General features: G+C 31.8%; 2 protein-coding genes, 1 long non-coding RNA gene and 1 pseudogene across 4 annotated transcripts in view; all 4 read right to left on the reverse strand.

Moving 5' to 3' along the window:
- Positions 1-1,732, reverse strand: part of LOC149495490 (uncharacterized) — a 4,115-nt gene extending 2,383 nt beyond the window's left edge. The window contains exon 1 of the mRNA XM_089723180.1: positions 1,629-1,732. Within this exon, the coding sequence (XP_089579306.1) occupies positions 1,629-1,732 (104 nt within the window). The remainder of the gene's footprint in view (positions 1-1,628) is intronic.
- Positions 1,733-4,043: 2,311 nt separating this feature from the next.
- Positions 4,044-6,638, reverse strand: LOC149495491 (uncharacterized; annotated as a pseudogene). Its single transcript, XR_016321489.1, has 6 exons — positions 6,475-6,638; positions 6,233-6,362; positions 5,411-5,579; positions 5,030-5,311; positions 4,784-4,935; positions 4,044-4,460 (listed from the first exon to the last, which is right to left on the reverse strand). The product of XR_016321489.1 is annotated as an uncharacterized LOC149495491 (transcript).
- A 1,406-nt stretch (positions 6,639-8,044) lies between these two features.
- LOC149495492 (uncharacterized) lies at positions 8,045-10,240 on the reverse strand. The gene is made up of 4 exons (XR_016321453.1): positions 9,909-10,240; positions 9,169-9,266; positions 9,033-9,066; positions 8,045-8,353 (listed from the first exon to the last, which is right to left on the reverse strand). It is a non-coding gene; the product is annotated as an uncharacterized LOC149495492 (long non-coding RNA).
- Positions 10,241-11,159: 919 nt separating this feature from the next.
- On the reverse strand, positions 11,160-13,793 carry LOC119370158 (uncharacterized). The gene is made up of 6 exons (XM_089723049.1): positions 13,636-13,793; positions 13,394-13,523; positions 12,537-12,706; positions 12,154-12,436; positions 11,908-12,059; positions 11,160-11,568 (listed from the first exon to the last, which is right to left on the reverse strand). The coding sequence occupies exons 1-6, from the start codon at positions 13,748-13,750 to the stop codon at positions 11,411-11,413; spliced, it is 1,008 nt and encodes a 335-aa protein (XP_089579175.1). The 5' UTR covers positions 13,751-13,793; the 3' UTR covers positions 11,160-11,410.
- Between the last annotated feature and the right edge of the window lie 6,924 nt (positions 13,794-20,717).

Consider the following 20,717-nt stretch of genomic DNA (forward strand, 5'->3'; position numbering starts at 1 on the left):
TCTCTCTGGAAGTTGGGCACGCCTGTGCTACCTTACAGCATGCCCGTGCTTCTCTCTGGAAGTCCACAGCACGCCTGCTCCTTTTGGAATCCAGTTACGTTTTTTTTTTTCCATTTAACTATTCAATAATGCTCCATACAATATGTATGTTATCTTTGGATATACATTCATATTAATTAGTACAATGATAAGTCTCTTTAATGCCATTGATTATAATTAATGGTCTACCTTTGGGCAACCTAACAAATTACAATTAATGATCTCAATTGTTCAATTTTAACTTTCATGTCATTTAATGGCATCACACAAACATGAACAATTGAAAGCTGCATAATCAATGTCTAAAATAATCTAAACAAGGCCACTTTGGTGACTAACAAGTTTTCCATTCATTAAACATTGATTTATGCAAAACTTTTATGAGATTGAATTAAGATCTCAAAACTTTAACGACATAACACATAAGATGTCATAACCTTTCTTTATAAATAACAGCAGAACAGTTTATAAAGCATAATGAAAACAAATAGTTTTCAATTTCTATAATTTTTGGCTTCATTTAAACCAGATAAATCAACTTCACAATACGAAATTAATTTTCATTAATTAAGCCAAACAAAACACTATCAAACAAATCTAGAACAGGTACAAGCTCTGATACTACATGTAGAATAAACTTTAATATAGCACAGATCTATTGTTTATAGAATTTTTTTGATAGGAATATACAATAAGCGGAAGCGTACCTTGATCCATGGCTATTGATTACCTCGTTGCGGCAATTCGATTCTTACCGTAATAGTAGATCTGTGTTTTCTCACTCTGGCCTTTTATCCGTAAGCTCTCTTTAATGGTCAGAGAATAATCAACAACTACGGGAGTTTCTTTTCTCACTCTCTCAAACAACCTATCACCGTATGTGTTTTGAGATAGCCGTCACAGACTCTTTTCTTTTTTTTCTCTGTCCGTTAACCATAAGCTGTTGATTCCTTTATCTTTTATAAAGGCAGAGGAAGGGTATTAAAACCTTAACTGGTCCTTATCCATTAAACCCAATAACCATCATCTTAGCCACCTTAATTAGAACCAACCCTTTAATCACATGGGCCACATATAGATTATTAAAAATCTAACAATTTGACACCATTATTAAACCGATCGTGTTCGTTTTGACCATAATCATGTCGCGTGTTAGGTGAATCTATGTCGAACTCGACACGCCAACCGTTTTGACACTCATACTGCCAACACATTAAAAACAGGTCCCACGTTGAGTAACTAAAACTTTCCGGCTGCCCAAATCGGCCACAACCACTTGGTTGCAAATTTTAACAAGTACAGACACTCGATTGTAAATCCAGGAAAATCCATACCTCAAAAAAAAATAAATAAAATGAGATTAATTAAAAAAATCGTGGAAGAAAGAAATACTAAAGAAACATAAAATTGAGTGAAAGGTTATAAAAATTAAATTTAGAAAAAAAGAAAAGAAACAGAATTTAATAAGCAAAATCTAGCACACATGACAAGCAGGGAATGGATATTGTATAAATAACAACAATTCTAGTTATCTACAGACTGATTCATCTTAAACTTTTATTGACTTAATTGTAATTTCTGGGAAGAACAATCCAGCTCTTTTCTCCTTGAATGAATATTCAATTTCTTCTACAACCTCATCTGTTGGATTAGCAACATACGGAAGTGGTACAAGGGTTGGGTCTGTCTGCATTCGAACAGCGTGTTGCTGCTTGTAATTCCAATTGAAACCCTATGAGCTTTTTTAATATTCTGAATCTTTGAAGGACTTAGTTTTGATCCATAAAGTACCTCTAAAAATAAAAAACATTGAAGCACATAAACAAAGAGTAATATGTAACTTCTAATGCTAAAAATCAATAAACAGCAAATTAATTACTTTTGCATAGAAACACTAAATTAGAAAATAAGGAAAATGGAAAGTTGCAAGGTTTATAAAGGATATGACTCATCTTTCTTCCATTCTTCTTCTCGTTCGCAGTAGAAAATTAATTTAGAGATGGAGATTAGATTATACAATAATGTATTCAATTCAAATAAACATAGTTAGATTTTAGAGCTCTAGTTGGATTGAATGAGATGATTAGATTATAGGTTTGGAAAATTATCAATTATCAATATTATATATTAAATATTAAATTGAAAAATTAAGTTAGACCAATCACAATACCAAAAAATAAGAAAAAATCTTCATATTTTCTAGAAAAAGAAAAATAAAGAACGCTTAAATTTTTTCTTTATTCCAGTTTTCATATAGATATATAGATTCCTATATAAATTATATAGCAAATTAAATTTTTGAGTAGAGATAATCTTGATCCTGGTAGAAAATGTTAATTTTCCAGATAAAAACTTCTCCGTTTTCAAATAGGACAACAAAAGAAACTTTTCACAATTCCAAACTTTATTTCTTGGGAAATTTGTTACAACTGATACTAGCAGAAGAGGCCACACTACCAACTCCATGGGTAAAAAAAATTTACCCGAACTTGAAAATCTGATATTTCCAACTACAAGCAGCCAACAATCGATGTTATATTTTGAACTGGCAGTGAAATAAAAGATCTACATAAAAAAATCTTCAATAAAACTCCTCAATAACGAGGAACAACCTCATGAAAGGAGAGAAATTAATAACCCCCACTAAAAAGGTACCAAATAACACTTAAGATCTATCAACCATTAGAGATTTAAGAAACTAAATCCAAGTTTTGTTCCAAACGATTAGAAATTGATTTAAAAAAAAAAAAAAAACCACTGCCAACCAAAGAAGAAAGTCCGCAGTGGTTTAGAAAACAAAATCTAAAAAAACACAAAAAAAGAAGAGCGATAGAGACGGCTTTTTTTTTTTTTTTTTTGTTGATGCGTAAATTACTACTTAGTATAATATATCATTTATAAGTTAAATTTATATATTGGCGTTACCTAATAGTATAATGTAATGTCAATTTTGTTATTATGTAAAAAATGCATTACATGTAAAATATAGGTCAAATATGTAAAAAATACACTCATTCAAATTATTATTCATAACATGGCTAATCATTCAATTGATATGCTGGTATTAGGAAAATCGCTATTTTCCCGCCCTTCAGACATGCTTCAAGCAGGAACAAATGAGAAAAATAAAATAATGGACTGAAAAATAAAGAGAATAAATAACACGATAATTAACGTGGAAAACTCCCCAAGTGAAGAAAAACACGGCCGTTGCCAAACGACCACCAAGAAAAATATTCATTATATGGCAAATTGTTACAATCACAATTGCAAAATATTTTTCTACCAGACACCCTCAAAATACCCCAAATATTTTATACTCCAAGGGACTCAAGAGACTTGCTCTGAATCTCTAATGTAAACACATTTAAGTGTTTTTAGTGTGTTTAGAAACCTAAACCTTGGCTTCTTTTTATAGTCAATTCACCACCCATCACATGCTCTTCTCCCCGGTATGGGATTGAGCAAAACTAAATTATATATTATATATATATATATATATATTTTGTTCAACAAAGGAGGCGAAGAGCTGGTGATTCAAGTTCTAACATTCAACCCCAAATAAACAATCCCTGAGTAACTAATTTCACCACCTACAAGGAATAAACAATAACTTCCAAAAATCAACCATGGGAGGCTGCCAATTATTTAATTTTGTTTGAAAATTAGACCATAACCTAAAGCAGCTTGAATGATTCTCAACATTATCATCAACTGCATGGAATTTTATTGCTCGAATAATAATTTCTGAGATATAAGAGCTAAAATTAGATGATAGCCTTTCTATTGATTACATGGATTTTTTCTTTTTTTTGCTTAAATTATTTGCAATCATCAATCAAGGATAACAATTAACAACATTATGCTTGAGCACAAGACAGCTATGAGACCACTAAATTGGACCTTAAGATTGTCATATATTTAGAGGAGAAGATTGAACTAAGTAATCATATCACTGCATGGCATAAAGAAAACAAAAAAGAAAAATTCAATATTGCCCCAAGTTTAAAACCATTTCCATCTTTGAAAGGAAAGAAAAATTATAAAAGTGCCAATTAAGAACATTCAACCTGGAGAAAACATACTCTAAAACATTAAGTTTAGTTAATATTAGTGTCAATTAAGAACATTCAACCTGGAGAAAACTACTCAAAAATGTTCAAGTTTAGCTAATATTAGCGTCTTCTAATTCGGCTAATTGTATTTTCTTCTTTTTTTTCTGTTACTCCAAAAGTCGAAAGTGTAGCTAGCACCACAATATCTTCAAGAAAACTCCTTGACCACTATCATGAAAGGTATTTGGACTTCAACAACCACGGTATTACCAACTATGAATCCCTGCGAAGCATCCTTGAGATCTCTAAGAGGAATTAGATCATGGTGACCCCAGGTGTTGGTTTTAGTACAGAATTCACGAGTAACTACAGAACATCAGAAATAATAAAATTAACCCGCAAAAACAGAAGTAAACAATGTTTTCGAAACAGAAAAAGGCTTTTCTTCATGATTATTGTTCAAGCAGAGAAATGTTTAGAAATATAAAGTATTAAGGAATCCTCGCCTATAAGTTTGAGCTTTTAGGTTAGCGGTTTCTTCTTATAGTATCAAAGCACATTGAACAAAAATGTCCAGAGTCCAAATTCTACCCACCTTTCTTATTAACCTCTTATAAAATCTTACAGATTTTACTATAAGCTGGAATATATGAGAAATATAAATTATTCTTGGGCCCATGGCCACTCACCTTTCTTTTCTTGATGTTTTCCAGAAAGTTGATCCCTTACACGCAGAATGAATTCAGCATTAATCTTTGTTACTGAATCTTTTAAGTATAAAAACACGGACAAGCTCTTGCCAATCTCTGTCCCACTCCCATTGGGATAAAGCAATAAACTCCTAAATGAAATTGAAAAGACACAAATTATAGCACATAGCAAAAAATTGAAGTTATTCGTATCAATTTTGAAGCTATAAACACATCTTTACTCACCATTTATACCCACCAATATCAAACACCTCAGAACTATGACTTTCTTTGCTTTGCCAACTTGGACATTCCAAGTGAAGGTGTTGTTAGCAAGCTCCTTCACAATAGACATGCACTCACCTTTATAAGTACATTTTTCCATTATGTAAACCTCAGCTCCAAATACACAACAATCATCAATAAGGTATCCATTGAAGCATCATTAAAAGCATTACGTGAAATAAATTGGTCAAATCCCCATTCTGTTTTTCATTCCACGAAAACGCCTTGCTGTTTCCTTACGATCTAACCCAAAGATCAAAGCATATAGATAGTTCAGTAAATTGATGAAAATAGATAACAGTTGAATTATGGCAGGGTATGTATAAATCAACTATATAGTACCTTGAACAGCCAAATACTTATCTTCAATTTGATTATAAACAAACAACTTGAAGACAGCATTAACCTCACCACCGAAGGGTAATCCATTTGAATTGGATAGTGCTAAATATAGAGATAGGTGTTTATCTCCATTTTTTTCTTATTTCCCTCAGGGTAAATAGACAGCCTCCTGCACCAAAAAAATAGTGAAAAATGTTAGGTAGTGCTAATTGGCCTAACAAAAATTAGCGCAATCAAATACAAAAAGTTAACAATATTTATAATTATAATATAAACATATTTATGACATAAATGAATTTCATAAACTTTTATGATATTTATTTGTAAATGCATATGTTTCATATTTGGTATAAATCGAAATTCATTTGGAAGTCCTCATTGATTTGATCCACACAATATGTAAATTGTATTTTGAAAGTTTAATTATAGAAATTTTTGAAAAAGAATGTAACTGCATTGCATAAAGTAGATAATCAGAAAGAAAAATATAATACAGTAATTTCTTTACATTATACAATACATCAGCACCAACTGAGCATATCTTAAAGAAATAAAAAAAAATATTAACCTACTCTAATAGAGTGATATATGGCAACTCAGCACATTGGTAAAACAAGAGCAATAAAATAAATAATGTAAGCAAAGGCATTTCTAGATTCTAGATCCCTTTGATTACATTACATTAAGTTACATTATGGCTAACCAAACGTAGCCTAAGCTGTTTGGCTAGTAATCCATTAGTAGAGTACATGCAGTTAAAGCCCTCTTAGCTCCTATTAGCAAAAAAAAAAAAAAAAATGTGGAATTAAAATTAAAACCCACCATTTGTATCCGCCAACTTCAAAATCACTTGATTGAAAATTCTCGACCTTTGCATCAGAAAGTTTAGAGAAGTTTTCGATCTTAAACAGATAGTGAGAAGGTGGACGATCCCTTAGTTCCCTTATTATTTCTGTTGATTAAACATCAAAATCAAAAGCAACAATTAGCATCAATCTCTGATTATTTTTAAATATGAGCGCAATTTTGAGAGAACGAGAGATAAAGACAGAGAAATTCCTGACCTCTTTGTTCTTCTTTGATAGTGAGTTTAGTGATTGCTTCTTCCATAACAGTTTTTACTTCTTCTTTGGCACTGAGTTCAGCAATCACTTCTTCCATGACTTCTCGTACTCCCATTATTACTTTACTCTGTTTTCGCGTTTTCTTTTCCTTATATAGGAATAAAAAAAAAAGGAAAAGTAGGGAAGAAGTAAAGGGCGTGCGAATAATAATAATAATAAAACAATAAAGGTCATTTGCCTTATTCATTATATAAAATAATTATATAAAGTTCAGATTTGATCCAATTTAGTTCTTGAAATTATATAAAATAATTAAAAAGATTCTATCTTACTTTTTAGTCCAATTCTTTTACCTCTGAACTTATTTACCTATTAAATAACTATTAAATTTTTAAAATTGTTTAAAATTATTAAAAAATAATATTTGATATTTTGAGCCAATTTACCTCTACTTATTCATTATACTTACAATATGAGTCATTATATAAATAGTTATTAAAATTGTAGTTAGGATTGAGCTGATTTAATTTATTTAAAAATTAATTAATTATAAAATATAGAAAAATAATATATGAAATATATTGTATCTTTTTTTAACTTGATTGATGGTTTTGATTATTTTTAACATTTTAAAATTAACCTCTATTACTAGTTGATCAAAAATTATGAAATCTATGCATTTTTCATATTGAATAAATATATTGTATCTCCTTTTAACTTGATTGATGGTTTTGATTATTTTTAACATTTTAAAATTAACCTCTATTACTGGTTGATCAAAAATTATGAAATCTATGCATTTTTTATGTTGAATAAATTAAAGTTATAATACATGTTTATAAATTTATTATATAACAAGAAATGATATTTTTGTGGATTTTAAATTTATATTCATAAGTGTTGGAAAATTTTGATATGCGCGTTCTTAGTGTATGACAAAAAGAAATAAAAAATCAATCATGTTAAATTAAATCAATTACTAATTTATAAAAATCAATACAAGTTCAAGGGTTAAATTGGCCGAAAAAGTGAATTCGGATCTTTTTAATCATTTTATACAAGTTCAAGAGCTAAATTGGCCCAAAAGCTCTTTTGGCCTTGCTAAATAAGTTCAGGGATCAAATTAGCCTTTATTCCAAAAAAAAAAAAAAAAAAAACAAGTCGAAATACATAAATTCATCCCTATTTTTTAGCTACAAAAATATATTTTGTCGATAAAAATTTTGTCGCTAAATTAATTATTTTCCGTCGGTAATTATATTTAGAAAGTAGACAAATTTTATAGCTATTTTATATGGATTTTGTTCTTAATTTTGATGCTATTTTGTCATTGTTTTATCTGTAAATTGTCGTTAAATTTAATATATATTTCAATAAAATAATTTATTTTGTCGCTAATTTAACGCTATTTTGTCGCTAATTTCATAAAAAAAATTAAAAAATTTTGCCTAAATTTGCATAATTAACATGTTTTAATATAGCATCAAAAACCCTTAATTATTAACAATTCCAATTCAACACCATATACCATAATACACTTGCAATATATTATAATATCTCGTAAATTAATTCAGCAAACATGTTCGATACTGTATTAAAATTAGAAAGATAAAGGAAGGAAAAAAAAAGTCTTTCCACATTTAGTTATATGTTTTAAATGTTTAAATAGAGATAATACTAGTTTATTATGATGGCTACTAATTAAGGCTCTCATCTCGATCATCCTCCGCATCATTTATAGTACGATCAGCACGAAATCCAGTAATAGTAGATGCATTAAAACGCCAGTCAGACCCAATTGTCAGTCTGCGAATCCAGGTCTTAAAAAATCGTCCTCAAGTCGTTGGTACATCCATAGTCGATTTGAACTCATACTGACCTGGTTGACAATTATTTAGGTTTTCATAACAATACTACAAAGCGCCAAGTACAATTAGAAATCAAGTCTCCTTAATAGCTAATATATTAATATCTAATCAAGTCTTCTAAAACAATCAAACTATATTACAAAGGAAACTATTTATGCTTAATAATAATAATAAGAAGAAAAGCAATAATGTGGCATCCGTCGTCTGGTTTTCTGGGATTAGCCGGTGGGTGTTACAAATAAAGTATTAGAAAAGCAAAAGAATTAAAAATAAATAAAATATTCTTATGCTTCCAAGATATATAAATAATATAATAAATCAAAGTTTAGATACATGTCACACATTTATAAAATAAGCTAATGTTCTGTCTAGTATACTCGTGCTATTTTATTGTTTTTAATTAATTAATATAAAATAAGTTTATATTTAAATAAAGGGGTTATCGCCAAGAAATTCAATTTCCCACAAATTAATGGTATATTCTTCCAATTTTAAACTATTTGGATTCAGTAAGGCCAACTAACCAAAGGCTGTCTTATTTTGACAGCATGCATTTTTTTTTAATCAATAAATTTTATGCTTAAATAAAAAGGGAAAGAGAAACCAAAAACACATCAACCAAACCAGACAAATTAAAATAGTAGAGTAGTAGCAAATATCTCAAAGACAATGTTAAAAGGCTCAGCATACCTGACAGTAGCTGGGTAAGAACAGCCACTAACACCTGCAAGAATCACAGAAAATAAAAGGGTAAGAAAAAAGAATCGGTGCCTTGTCTCTCCACTTAAACATGGCTTACAAGGATGAGAGGAATGCTAAAACATGCCTTGTTTCAGCAATGGCTTACTAGGATCAGATGCAGAACTGGTAGCAGTGCCAGCAAAATCACAAGAGCCTTGAGTTTTGATTAAGTCTTGGTAACTTCTACAAGCAGTATTAAAATCTTTGATCATTTAAATTTTTCGAAATCAAAGAATCTAAATATATAAGCAACCATATAATGCCCTGCTTGTTTATTTTTTTTTGTCTAAAAGTGAAATAACATTAACCCATCAAACAAACATCATTCTCAAATTATTTTATTTTAACTCAGCATTCACTGCTGCTAGTTTGCAGTTGATTGGTTTTTGCATGATGACATAAAGAGCCTTGATGGGTCAGGTTTTATAAGTGCAACAATTGCTTTAAATGCTTTATCAGTTTGTCTCTTGCAGCATTTTAATTAATAAATTAAATCTTAATTTAGATGAGTAAAGTATAACTTTTCAGAAGAGATTATGAAACCTTTGGAAGAACTTTCCAACTTGCATTTTGGTGATGCATGGGATGATGAGTTCAAAACACACAAGTTGGCATGAGTTCTGTTATACATCTATCTCTGATCAGTATCCTTAGACTGTGGATGACAGAAGAAACTAAATAGTACAAATTTTGTCATTTTTTTACAAAAGAGAGCTAATCCTCTCGCAGAAACGTAGTGACTATTGCCAAAATTGAACAATACATGCATATATATTAAACTACATGTGATATATTAAAATGAAGTTTGTATAAATAGATACATACCTGATTATGCAAATGGTGCAGCAATTATGATTGCTTGAGTCTTCAGTTCATGTCATGAATCTGCAAAATTTTAAGAAAAGAAATGTCGAGTATCTTTGGACCTTGCAATAAACCTGTGCAGCCATTGACAGGTTTTGGATAAAATTTCTCAATGAAATAACAGGTTTTGGATACCAACTCTAGTTTTGGTGCAAAATGTGTTTGTCCACGTGCAAACTGTACCCTTTGTATTGCATTTGCTTGGCTGCATCTAAACAGAACCTCAAGGACACAATAATCGTGGCTGTAGCTAGGTTTCGGATTAGGGAAAACGGGAACCAGAGAAAAGAGAGGAAAGGAGGGAAATTGAGAATTGGGCGCCACATAATTACATTAACCCTAATATTATTGTTATTTTTGAAATATTTTAAAACAGTTTACCGATAAAAAAAAATTTATAGCTATTTTGTCGGTAAAAAACAAAAATCGTCAAAATATTTTGTTGGTGATTAATGAATTAAAGTTTATGGCTATTGTTGTTCGAATTTTGACGGTAAATCAAGGCGCTGTTATTTGGCGCATTTAGTATCAATATATTAGGGAGAATCACTTTTTTGTCGCTAATTAGCGACGAAATACCTAAAAATTGTGTCGTAATATTTCTCAAATAATACTAATTTTCAATAATTTACATTTTTCCGGTATTAGTCGGTATTTTAATAATTTACATTTTGCCGGTATTAGTCAGTATTTTATCACTAAATACCTACAAAATTTTTTGTCGGTATTTTTTGTCGCTAAATCTCTATTTTCTTGCAGTGATTGGATTTAGTACAGAATTGATGAGTAACTACAGAACACCAGAAGAAACAATAAAATTAACCCACATGTCAGCATACCAAAAATAATTCTCTAATGCATGTCAGCATACCAGAAGAAACTAACAAGTTGTAATATTATTCAGATTCAATGAATAATCATACCAAAAATAACTCTGTAATGCATATGTCAGCATTCTAAAGATAGAAACAGATCATATGAGGACATAAGTTACTTTTAAAAGAAAATATCAATGATTGTTTAAATAAAAATTTGATTTAACATTATATATATTTCATTATCAAAGTCAAAAATATGCAACTTTGAATTGTCATCAATCTCTAATTTATAAAACAACATTTAATTTTAATAAATTACTATTAATGCAGCATATGCTTGAACAAGAAATTGCGATATATATATATAACAAAAAAACAAAAATGCAATGTTGACTAAGTTTAAAACCTCCGCCACTGCAAGAAAAGGAGTATTGTCTGTAACATATTACGAAGCAGTAAATAGGAACATCCAACCTGAAGACAACATGTTCAATTCAAAAACATTCAAGTTTAGCTAACATTTATATCTTCTAATTTAGCTAATTGCATTTGTTTTTTTTTTTTTTTTTTCGTAGGTCAAAAGGCAAACGTCTAGTACCACAATATCTTCAAGAGAACTGGTAAAAGTCTAGTACAACAATAGCTTCAAGAGAACTCCTTGACCAATGTCATGAAAAGCATTTGGATTTCAACAATCATGGCATTACCGACTATGAATCCCTTTGATGTATCATTGAGATCTCTAAGTGGAAGTAGATCAAGGTAACCCCAATTGTTGGATTCAGCACCGAATTGATTTGTAGCTACAGAACATCAGAAACAATGAAGTTAACCAGCAAAAACTGAAGTAAACAATGTTTTTGAAATAGAAACAGGCTTTCTGTTCATTATATATCACATTGGTTACGTTGCTCAAGAAGAGGAATATTTAGCAATTAAACTATTATTGAATCCTTGCCTATAAGTTCAAGCTTTTAGGTTAATGGTTTCTTTATAGTTTATATTGTATCAAAGCATCTTCGACCCAATAGACTCCAAATTCTACCCACCTTTCTTATTAACCTCTTATAAAATCTTATAGAATTTACTATAAGCTGGAATATATGAGAAATATAAATTATTCTTGGGCCCACGGCTCTCACCTTTCTTTTCTTGATGTTTTCCAGAAAGTTGATCCCTTACACGCAGAATGTATTCAGCATTAATCTTTGTTACTGAATCTTGTAAGTATAAAAACATGGACAAGCTCTTGCCTTTCTCTGTTCCACTCCCATTGGGATAAAGGGATAAACTCCTAATTGAAATTGAAAAGACATAAATTATGGCTCATTGCAATAATGAAGTTATTTGATATCAATTTTGAAGCTGAAAAACACTTCTTTACTTACCATTTATGCCCACCAATGTCAAACACCTGGGACTTATGATTTTCTTTGCTTTGCCAACTTTGAACCTTCCAAGTGAAGGTGTTGTTAGAAAGCTCCTTCACAATAGACATGCACTCACCCTTACCAGTACATTTTTCCATTATGTAAACCTCAGCTCCAAATACACAACAATCATCAATAAGGTATCCATTTGAAGCATCATTAAAAGCATCACGTGAAATAAATTGGTCAAAACCCCATTCTGTTTTCATTCCACGAAAACGCCTTTCTGTTTCCTTACCATCTAACCCAAAAGATCAAAGCATATAGATAGTTCAGTAAATTGATGAAAATAGATAACAGTTGAATTATGGCAGAGTATGTATAAGTCAACTATATAGTACCTTGAACAGCCAAATACTTATCTTCAATTTGATTATAAACAAACAACTTGAAGAAAGCATTAACCTCACTATGTAAGGGTAATCCATTTGAATTGGATAGTGCTAAATATAGAGATAGGTGTTTATCTCCATTTTTTTTCTTATTTCCCTCAGGGTAAAGAGACAGCCTCCTGCACCAAAAAAATAGTGAAAAATGTTAGGCAGTGCTCATTGGCCTAACAAAAATTATGGCAATCAAATGCCAGAAATGAATGTTCAAATACAAACATTAAACAAACAAATACAAAAAGTTAACAGTATTTATAATTATAATATAAACATATTTTATGACATAAATGAATTTCATAAACTTTTAAAATATTTATTTGTAAATGCATATGTTTCATGTTTGGTGTCAATCGAAATTCATTTGGAAGTCGTCATTGATTTGATCCACACAATATGTAAATCGTATTTTGAAAGTCTAATTATAGAAATTTTTGAAAAAGAAATGTAACTGCATTGCATAAATTAGATAATCAGAAAGAAAAATATAATACAGTAATTTCTTTACATTATACAATACATCAGCAGCAACTGAGCAATATCTTAAAGAAAAAAAAAATATTAACCTACTCTAGTAGAGTGATATATAGCAACTCAGCATATTGGTGAAACAAGAGCAATAAAATAAATAATGTAAGCAAAGGCATTTCTAGATTCTAGAATCCCTTTGATTACATTACATTAAGTTAAATTATGGCTAACCAAACGTAGCCTAAGCTGTTTGGCTAGTAATCCACTAGCAGAGTACATGTTAAACCCTATTAGCTCCTATTAGCCAAAAAAAAAAAAGTGGAATTAAAATTAAAACCCACCATTTGTATCCGCCAACTTCAAAATCACTTGATTGAAAATTCTCGACCTTTGCGTCAGAAAGTTTAGAGAAGTTTTCGATCTTAAACAGATAGTGAGCTGGTGGACGATCCCTTAGTTCCCTTATTATTTCTGTTGATTAAACATCAAAATCATAAGCAACATTTAGCATCAATCTCTGATTGTTTTTAAATATGTGCGCAATTTTGAGAGAACGAGAGGTAAAGACAGAGAAATTCCTCACCTGTTTGTTCTTCTTTGATAGTGAGTTTACTGATTGCTTCTTCCATAACAGTTTTTACTTCTTCTTTGGCACTGAGTTCAGCAATCACTTCTTCCATGACTTCTCGTACTCCCATTATTACTTTACTCTATTTTCACGTTTTCTTTTTCTTATATAGGAATAAAAAAAAAAATATGAAAAGTAGGGAAGAAGTAAAGGGCGTGTGAATAATAATAATAATAAAACAATAAATGTTAGTTCGTTCCTGAACTTATTTATTTAATCCTTAAAATAATTAAAAAGATTTAATTTCACTTTTTAGTCTAATTATTTTACCCCTGAACTTATTTAAAATGATTAAAAAATAATATTTGATATTTTGAGTCAATTTACCTTTAATTATTCATTGTACTTAAAATATGAATCATTATATAAATATTTATTAAAATCATTATATAAATCTTTTGGCCTTGCTAAATAAGTTCAGGGATCAAATTAGCCTTTGTTCAAAAAAAAAAAAAAAAAAAAAAACAAGTCGAAATACATAAATTCATCCCTTAACTTTGTTACTTTGATGTCGTGGCACATCCAACTTTTACTTTGACTTATCATAACTTGCAGAATTATTTGATTGAACACTTCAATTTGCAAAATTAGATTTATTAAACATCTATTAAATAGTTGAAAATGTGAAAATTAATATTTCAGGAGTTATGCTATCTACATACTAAATCAATATTTTGCTTATAAACATAAAAATAATAAAATCTATTGCTATTAGTATGAAAGAGTATATAGTATTATCAAAATTTGCAAGTTTAAGAGCATAATAAGTCATTTATAAATCCAGAGGATACTGCACTTGATGCCTGGAATCATCTTGCCAACTTATTCCAGGATAATAAAACTGCTCGTGCAGTTCATCTCGAAACTGAGTTCGCCAATACTCATCTGAGAGATTTTCCGGACGCAAAGGCTTACACTCGTCGTCTTGAAGTTTTGGCTGATCAACTAGCCAATGTTGATCAAAAGGTTAGTGATCAGAGGATGGTTCTTCGACTCCTCACCGGCCTTACCGATGCGTATGATGGTTTTGTTACTGTTGTTCAGAACAAAGTACCTATGCCTACCTTTGCACAAGCTTATTCTATGCTTCTTTTGGATGAGACTACGAAAGCCGAACGTGCTAAATCAGAGGCAACGAATAATACTGCGTTGCTTATGCGGACTGCTGCTACTAATCCTCCATCTGATTCTTACAAGGATCCGGCTCCAGTGCCAGCCACTTTCAAAGGCAAACGGCGGCAAGGGAAACAACGTGGTAATAATCAGCGTGGGTATCAGACTAATCAGAATCATTTGAATTCTGGTGGGGGTCGAGGCAATTTTCGGAACTCACAATAATTTTTTTATCCGCAGCCTCCTTCTTACATGTCGCCGTCTAGTTGGAATTTCCCTTCGTGGAATGGCTGGTACCCATCACAGCCGTGGATGGCGCCACCATGTCCCTATCCAACAAATCCTTAGCCTCAACATCCACCGCGAGCACCGCAGTAAGGACTTTTAGGGTCTCATCCTTCACAGCAATCTTTTTACACTGCTGCTGCCCCATCTCAGTCTACTGAATATGCTCCGACTGATATCGAACAGGCCTTGTACAACATGTCTTTAAAGTCGCCGGAAGGACAATGGTATATGGATTCAGCTGCCACTTCTCACATGACTGCAAATCCAGGTACGCTCACCTATTATTCTAAATTGAGCCGCAAAGATGGTATTGTTGTTGGTAATGGGCATATTATTCCAATTCAAGGTCATTGTAATGTTCAGCTGTCTCCTTCTAATCCCACTTTACACCTTCGTAATGTTTTGCATGCTCCAAACATGATTAAAAACCTTATTTCTGTTCGTAAATTTACAACTGATAATTAGGTGTCTATTGAGTTTGATCCGTTTGGGTTTTCTGTGAAGGTTTTTTCGACGGGGAATAAAATTCTGCGGTGTGAGAGTTCTGGCGATTTATATCCTTTCAATCTTCCTAGCGTTGGTCATGAGTCTGCTTTCTCTGCTGTTTCGCCAAATCTTTGGCATGCTCGTTTGGGTCACCCTAGCAAAGTCATTCTTCAATCTCTTAGACAAAATAAATTGATTGATTGTAACAAGGACAAGTTAGAATTTTGTCATTCTTGCCCTCTTGGTAAATTTGTTCGGTTGCCTTTTCAGGATTCATTTAATGTTACTCATAAACCTTTTGAAATAATTCATAGTGATTTGTGGTGTTCACCAGTTCTTAGTTCTTCAGGGCACCAATATTATTTGTTATTTCTGGATGATTTTTCGAATTTCCTTTGGTTTTTCCCCTCTCACGCAAGTCTGAGGTTACTGGGAAATTTATTCAGTTTCATGCTTTTGTTACCACACAATTTCAAACCTCAATTAAACAATTGCAATGTGATAATGGCAAGGAATATGATAACCAATTGTTGCATCAATTTTGTATTCAGCATGGGATAACATTTCGTTTTTCTTGTCCCTATACTTCTTTCCAAAATGGTAAAGCTGAGAGAAAAATCTGAACACTTAATAATGCTATTCGCACTTTTCTAGCCCATTCCTCCATACCACATCAGTATTGGCATCATGCTCTTCACCATGCTACATATATCCATAATATTTTACCCACCAAAATATTAGGATTTCAGTCACCAACTCAAGTTTTGTATCACAAAATTCCTTCGTATACAAACATTAAGGTTTTTGGGTGTCTTTGTTTTCCGCTGTGTCCTGCATCTGTTATTCATAAATTAGCAAATAGATCCTTACCTTGTGTATTCCTGGGAAATTCCTCTTGTCACAGGGGCTTCAAGTGTTTTGATATGTCTTCTGGAAAAATCATTCTTAGTCGCCATGTTAAATTTGATGAACAACAGTTTCCATTCTCTACTGTCTGTCTCCCATGTTCTACCTCCTATGATTTTCTCGATGACACCTTAACACCAATAGAAATCCATCGTATTTACTCTCAAAGTAATCCAGCCGGTTCTACTTCCTCCATTGTCGAGTCACAGTCTTCTCACTCACCTCCTTCACCTATTCCACCTCCAAACCGAATGGTAACTAGGAGTCAACATGGAATTGTCAAACCCAATACTAAATATCAACACTCATATCATGTTGACAAGTTGCTTCTGTCTCCCATTCCTAAAAATCCAACACAAGCTTTTCATGATTTGAATTGGAAAAATCCCATGATTGAGGAATATAAGGCTCTCCTTAAGAATAAGACGTGGGTTTTAGTACCTCGTCCTCCTAAAGTCAATGTTATTCGATCTATGTGGATTTTTCGGCATAAACTAAATTCTGATGGTTCATTTGAAAGGTATAAGGCTTGTCTTATAGGTGATGATCGTTCTCAGCGTGAAGGAATCGATTGTGCTGATACATTCAGTCCTGTGGTGAAACCTGCTACTATCAGAACTGTGCTTAATCTTGCATTCGCTAATTCATGGCAAATACATCAACTAGATGTCAAGAATGCATTCCTTCATGGCAACCTCACTGAAACCGTATATATGCATCAACCGCAGGGATTTAGAGATTCAAGTCACCCTGATCATGTTTGCTTATTACAGAAATCTCTCTATGGCCTTAAGCAAGCCCCCCGAGCTTGGAATCAACGGTTTACAGAATATGTCACCACTCTTGGTTTTAAACAAAGCCGAGTTGATACTTCTTTATTTGTCTATTGCCATAATGCTGACATTGCCTATTTGTTACTTTATGTGGATGACATCATACTCACTGCTTCCTCTATAGCTTTTCGAAAGAAAATAATAAATCTATTGGCACAAGAATTTGCAATGAAGGATTTGGGTTGCTTACATTATTTCCTGGGGGGATTGCTGTTACTCATTCTAAAAATGCTATTTTTCTTTCTCAAAAGAGGTATGCCGAAGATATCTTAGAAAGAGCAGGGATGACCAATTGCAAGTCCAGTTTTACACCTGTTGATACCAAAGGAAAATTGAGCTCCACAACGGGTATACCTTGTTCTGATTCTAAGCAGTACCGCCAACTAGCTGGAGCTCTTCAGTATTTGACTTTCACGCGGCCAGACATTTCGTATGCGGTCTAGCAAGTTTGTCTCTTTATGCATTCTCCAACTGAAAGCCACATGAATTCCTTGAAACGGATATTGCGATACATCAAAGGTCCGCTAGACTATGGTTTACATTTGCAAAAATCTACTATAAACACTCTTCTAGCCTATACTGATGCTGATTGGGGCAGCTGTCCGGATACCCGCCGTTCAACATCGGGCTACTGTTTGTTTCTTGGCAATAATCTTGTATCTTGGTCTTCCAAGCGCCAACCTACTATTTCCAAATCTAGTGCGGAGGCTGAATACAGGGGTGTTGCAAATGCTGTATCCGAGTCCTGTTGGTTAAGAAATTTGTTGTTAGAGCTTCATTGTCCCATTCCGAAGGCTACTTTAGTTCATTGTGACAATATAAGTGCGGTTTACTTATCAGCCAATCCGATACAACATCAAAGAACTAAACATATAGAATTGGACATACATTTTGTTCGCGAAAAGGTTCAGAAGGGCGAAATCCGTGTAAGTCATCTCCCCTCCGGGTTTCAAATTGTTGATATCTTCACCAAAAGTTTGCCTAAAGTTCTCTTCGAAGATTTCAGAGCCAGTCTTAGTGTTCGTCCTTCTAACCCTAAGACTGCGGGGGTGTAGTAGAATATGTAATATTCTGTTGGTATAATTAGTTTGATATGATTTATATAGATTAGTTTCCTAATTGTATATAGTTAGGGTATTGAGCTGTATGACTATATATAGGAAAGTCATTGTACAATATGAGACACGGAAGACATCTTCTTTCAATTAGGATTTTGTTCTTAATTTTGATGCTATTTTGTCATTGTTTTATTGGTAAATTGTCGTTATTGTGTCGTTAAATTTAATATATATTTTAATAAAGTAATTTATTTTGTCCCTAATTTAACGCTATTTTGTTGCTAATTTCATAAAAAATTTAAAAAGTTTTGCCTAAATTTGCATAATTAACATGTTTTAATATAGCATCAAAAACCCGTAATTATTAACAATTCCAATTCAACACCATATACCATAATACACTTGCAATATATTTATAATATCTCGTAAATTAATTCAGCAAACATGCTCGATACTGTATTAAAATTAGAAAGATAAAGGAAGGAAAAAAAAGTCTTTCCACATTTAGTTATATGTTTTAAATTTTTAAATAGAGATAATAATAGTTTATTATGATGGCTACTAATTAAGGCTCTCATCTCGATCATCCTCCGCATCATCTATAGTACGATCAGCACGAAATCCAGTAATAGTAGATGCATTAAAACGCCAGTCAGGCCCAATTGTCAGTCCGCGAATCCAGATCTTAAGAAATCGTCCTCAAGTCATTGGTACATCCACAGTCGATTTGAACTCATACTGACCTAGTTGACAATTATTTAGGTTTTCATAACAATATTACAAAGCACCAAGTACAATTAGAAATCTTGGTTTTGTCATCATCAAAAAGGGGGAGATTGTTGGCTCAAAGGTCAATTTTATCTTGAGATTTTGATGATTATACAAAACAAATAAATTTAATATTCTTGTATGTGCTAATATTATTTTATGCAGAAATTATTGTTGAAAATTATTGAAGAAATGAAGTTCCTACATCTCAAGATTTTTATTTGAAGACCATGAAGATTAATGAAGATATTTTCTATTGGTTAGTATTATAATAAGTCTTAGGAAATTATTATAGGATAGAGAGTAAAAGATATTATAAGCACAAATCTATTTTATCTCTCTCAAAATTGTTTTGAAATGTTTTTGAATAAATTTATTAAGAGGATATAGCCAAAATCTTTACTCTTCACGTTTTTCCATCTAAAATATCTTTGGAGTAAATATTCTTGGTAGTTATTAAATGAAATTCTGCAAAAAGCATTTTCTGATCTAAAAAGCAGTTTCTGATTTAATACAGCTGTCTGTTTCTAATACAGCTGGCTGTTTCTGATATAAATGTTACACTGTTTTCTAAACTGAACCTTTCATCTCCAAACCTTGCATGTGTAAATATTAAATGTGGTCTAACAGCCCTTTTAATTGCAACCCATGCATTGCCTCATTAGTTTAAAAACATCAGAAACTTTATTGCTCATTAAAGCAAAAAATCTCAAAGTTAACTTCAAAAGAGAATATCATCTTTTCATATAAAAACCATTTCCTCTTTTAAAAAGAATGGGTTTTGCAAAAGAGTATGAGTTCATTGTTCATAGTTTAAATCTCTCAAAGCTCTCTCTTCAATCCCCCTATTTCTTTTCATCTCTTTGCTTCAAGAAAAATTTTTAAGAGAAAAGAAAATTTATTAACAACATTTTCTGAAGAACAGTTTTGATCTTTAAATTTGTTTTCTAAATTCATTTTCTGTTCTTCCTGTGCTTATATTTGCATTTCTCTCTGTCTATATAGATTCTGTAATCTGTTGTAGACAGGCTCTTTATTTGAAAAACTTTTGTGTAATAGCTTAGATGAAAAGCTATGGTGTTATAGGTTATCAAGCGACCTTCTCCTTGTGTGAGATTCTAATGTCTTGATTTGAGTTTCTGATCTCTGCAAAATCAGAGAGGGTTGAGGTTGACTAGAACCTTTGAAAAATCTAGTGGGATAAAGGTTAGATCTAGGTGTTGATCTATTTCCTTGTATTGTTGGTTTGTCTCTTACCCTTGAAAAGAGATAACATAGTGGAGGATCTCAAGATGCGTCTTGAGGAGTGGATGTAGGCGAGTTAGTGCCGAACCACTATAAATCTCTGTGTTTATCTTCTTTTACTTTCTGAAGTTCTGCTTGATTATATTCTATTTACGCAACTGTTAATCTGTTTAGAAATGCGATGTTGTTAATGAGTTTCTGATTCTAATCGTGAATAAGCTTTATCTCTGTGGAACATTAAAACTCTGGATTTCTGTATTGTGATTTTACCAAGTTCTAATCTATCCTTCTATATTCAGTGTAATTCACAATATGAATTATAATCATTTTTCTAATCTTG

The sequence above is a fragment of the Jatropha curcas genome, chromosome 6, assembly GCF_041381405.1.
Source record: "Jatropha curcas cultivar XTBG-Jc1 chromosome 6, XTBG_Jcur_1.0, whole genome shotgun sequence".
In the NCBI taxonomy this organism is placed as follows: domain Eukaryota; kingdom Viridiplantae; phylum Streptophyta; class Magnoliopsida; order Malpighiales; family Euphorbiaceae; genus Jatropha; species Jatropha curcas.

Coding starts and splice junctions, on each gene's coding strand:
- LOC119370158 (XM_089723049.1), bottom strand. CDS start 13,750: ATGGGAGTACGAGAAGTCATGGAAGAAGTGATTGCTGAACTCAGTGCC. Junction 12,437..12,536: donor TAAGTATTTGGCTGTTCAAG/GTACTATATAGT, acceptor CTTTTGGGTTAG/ATGGTAAGGAAACAGAAAGG. Junction 11,569..11,907: donor AAAACATCAAGAAAAGAAAG/GTGAGAGCCGTG, acceptor GATGTTCTGTAG/CTACAAATCAATTCGGTGCT.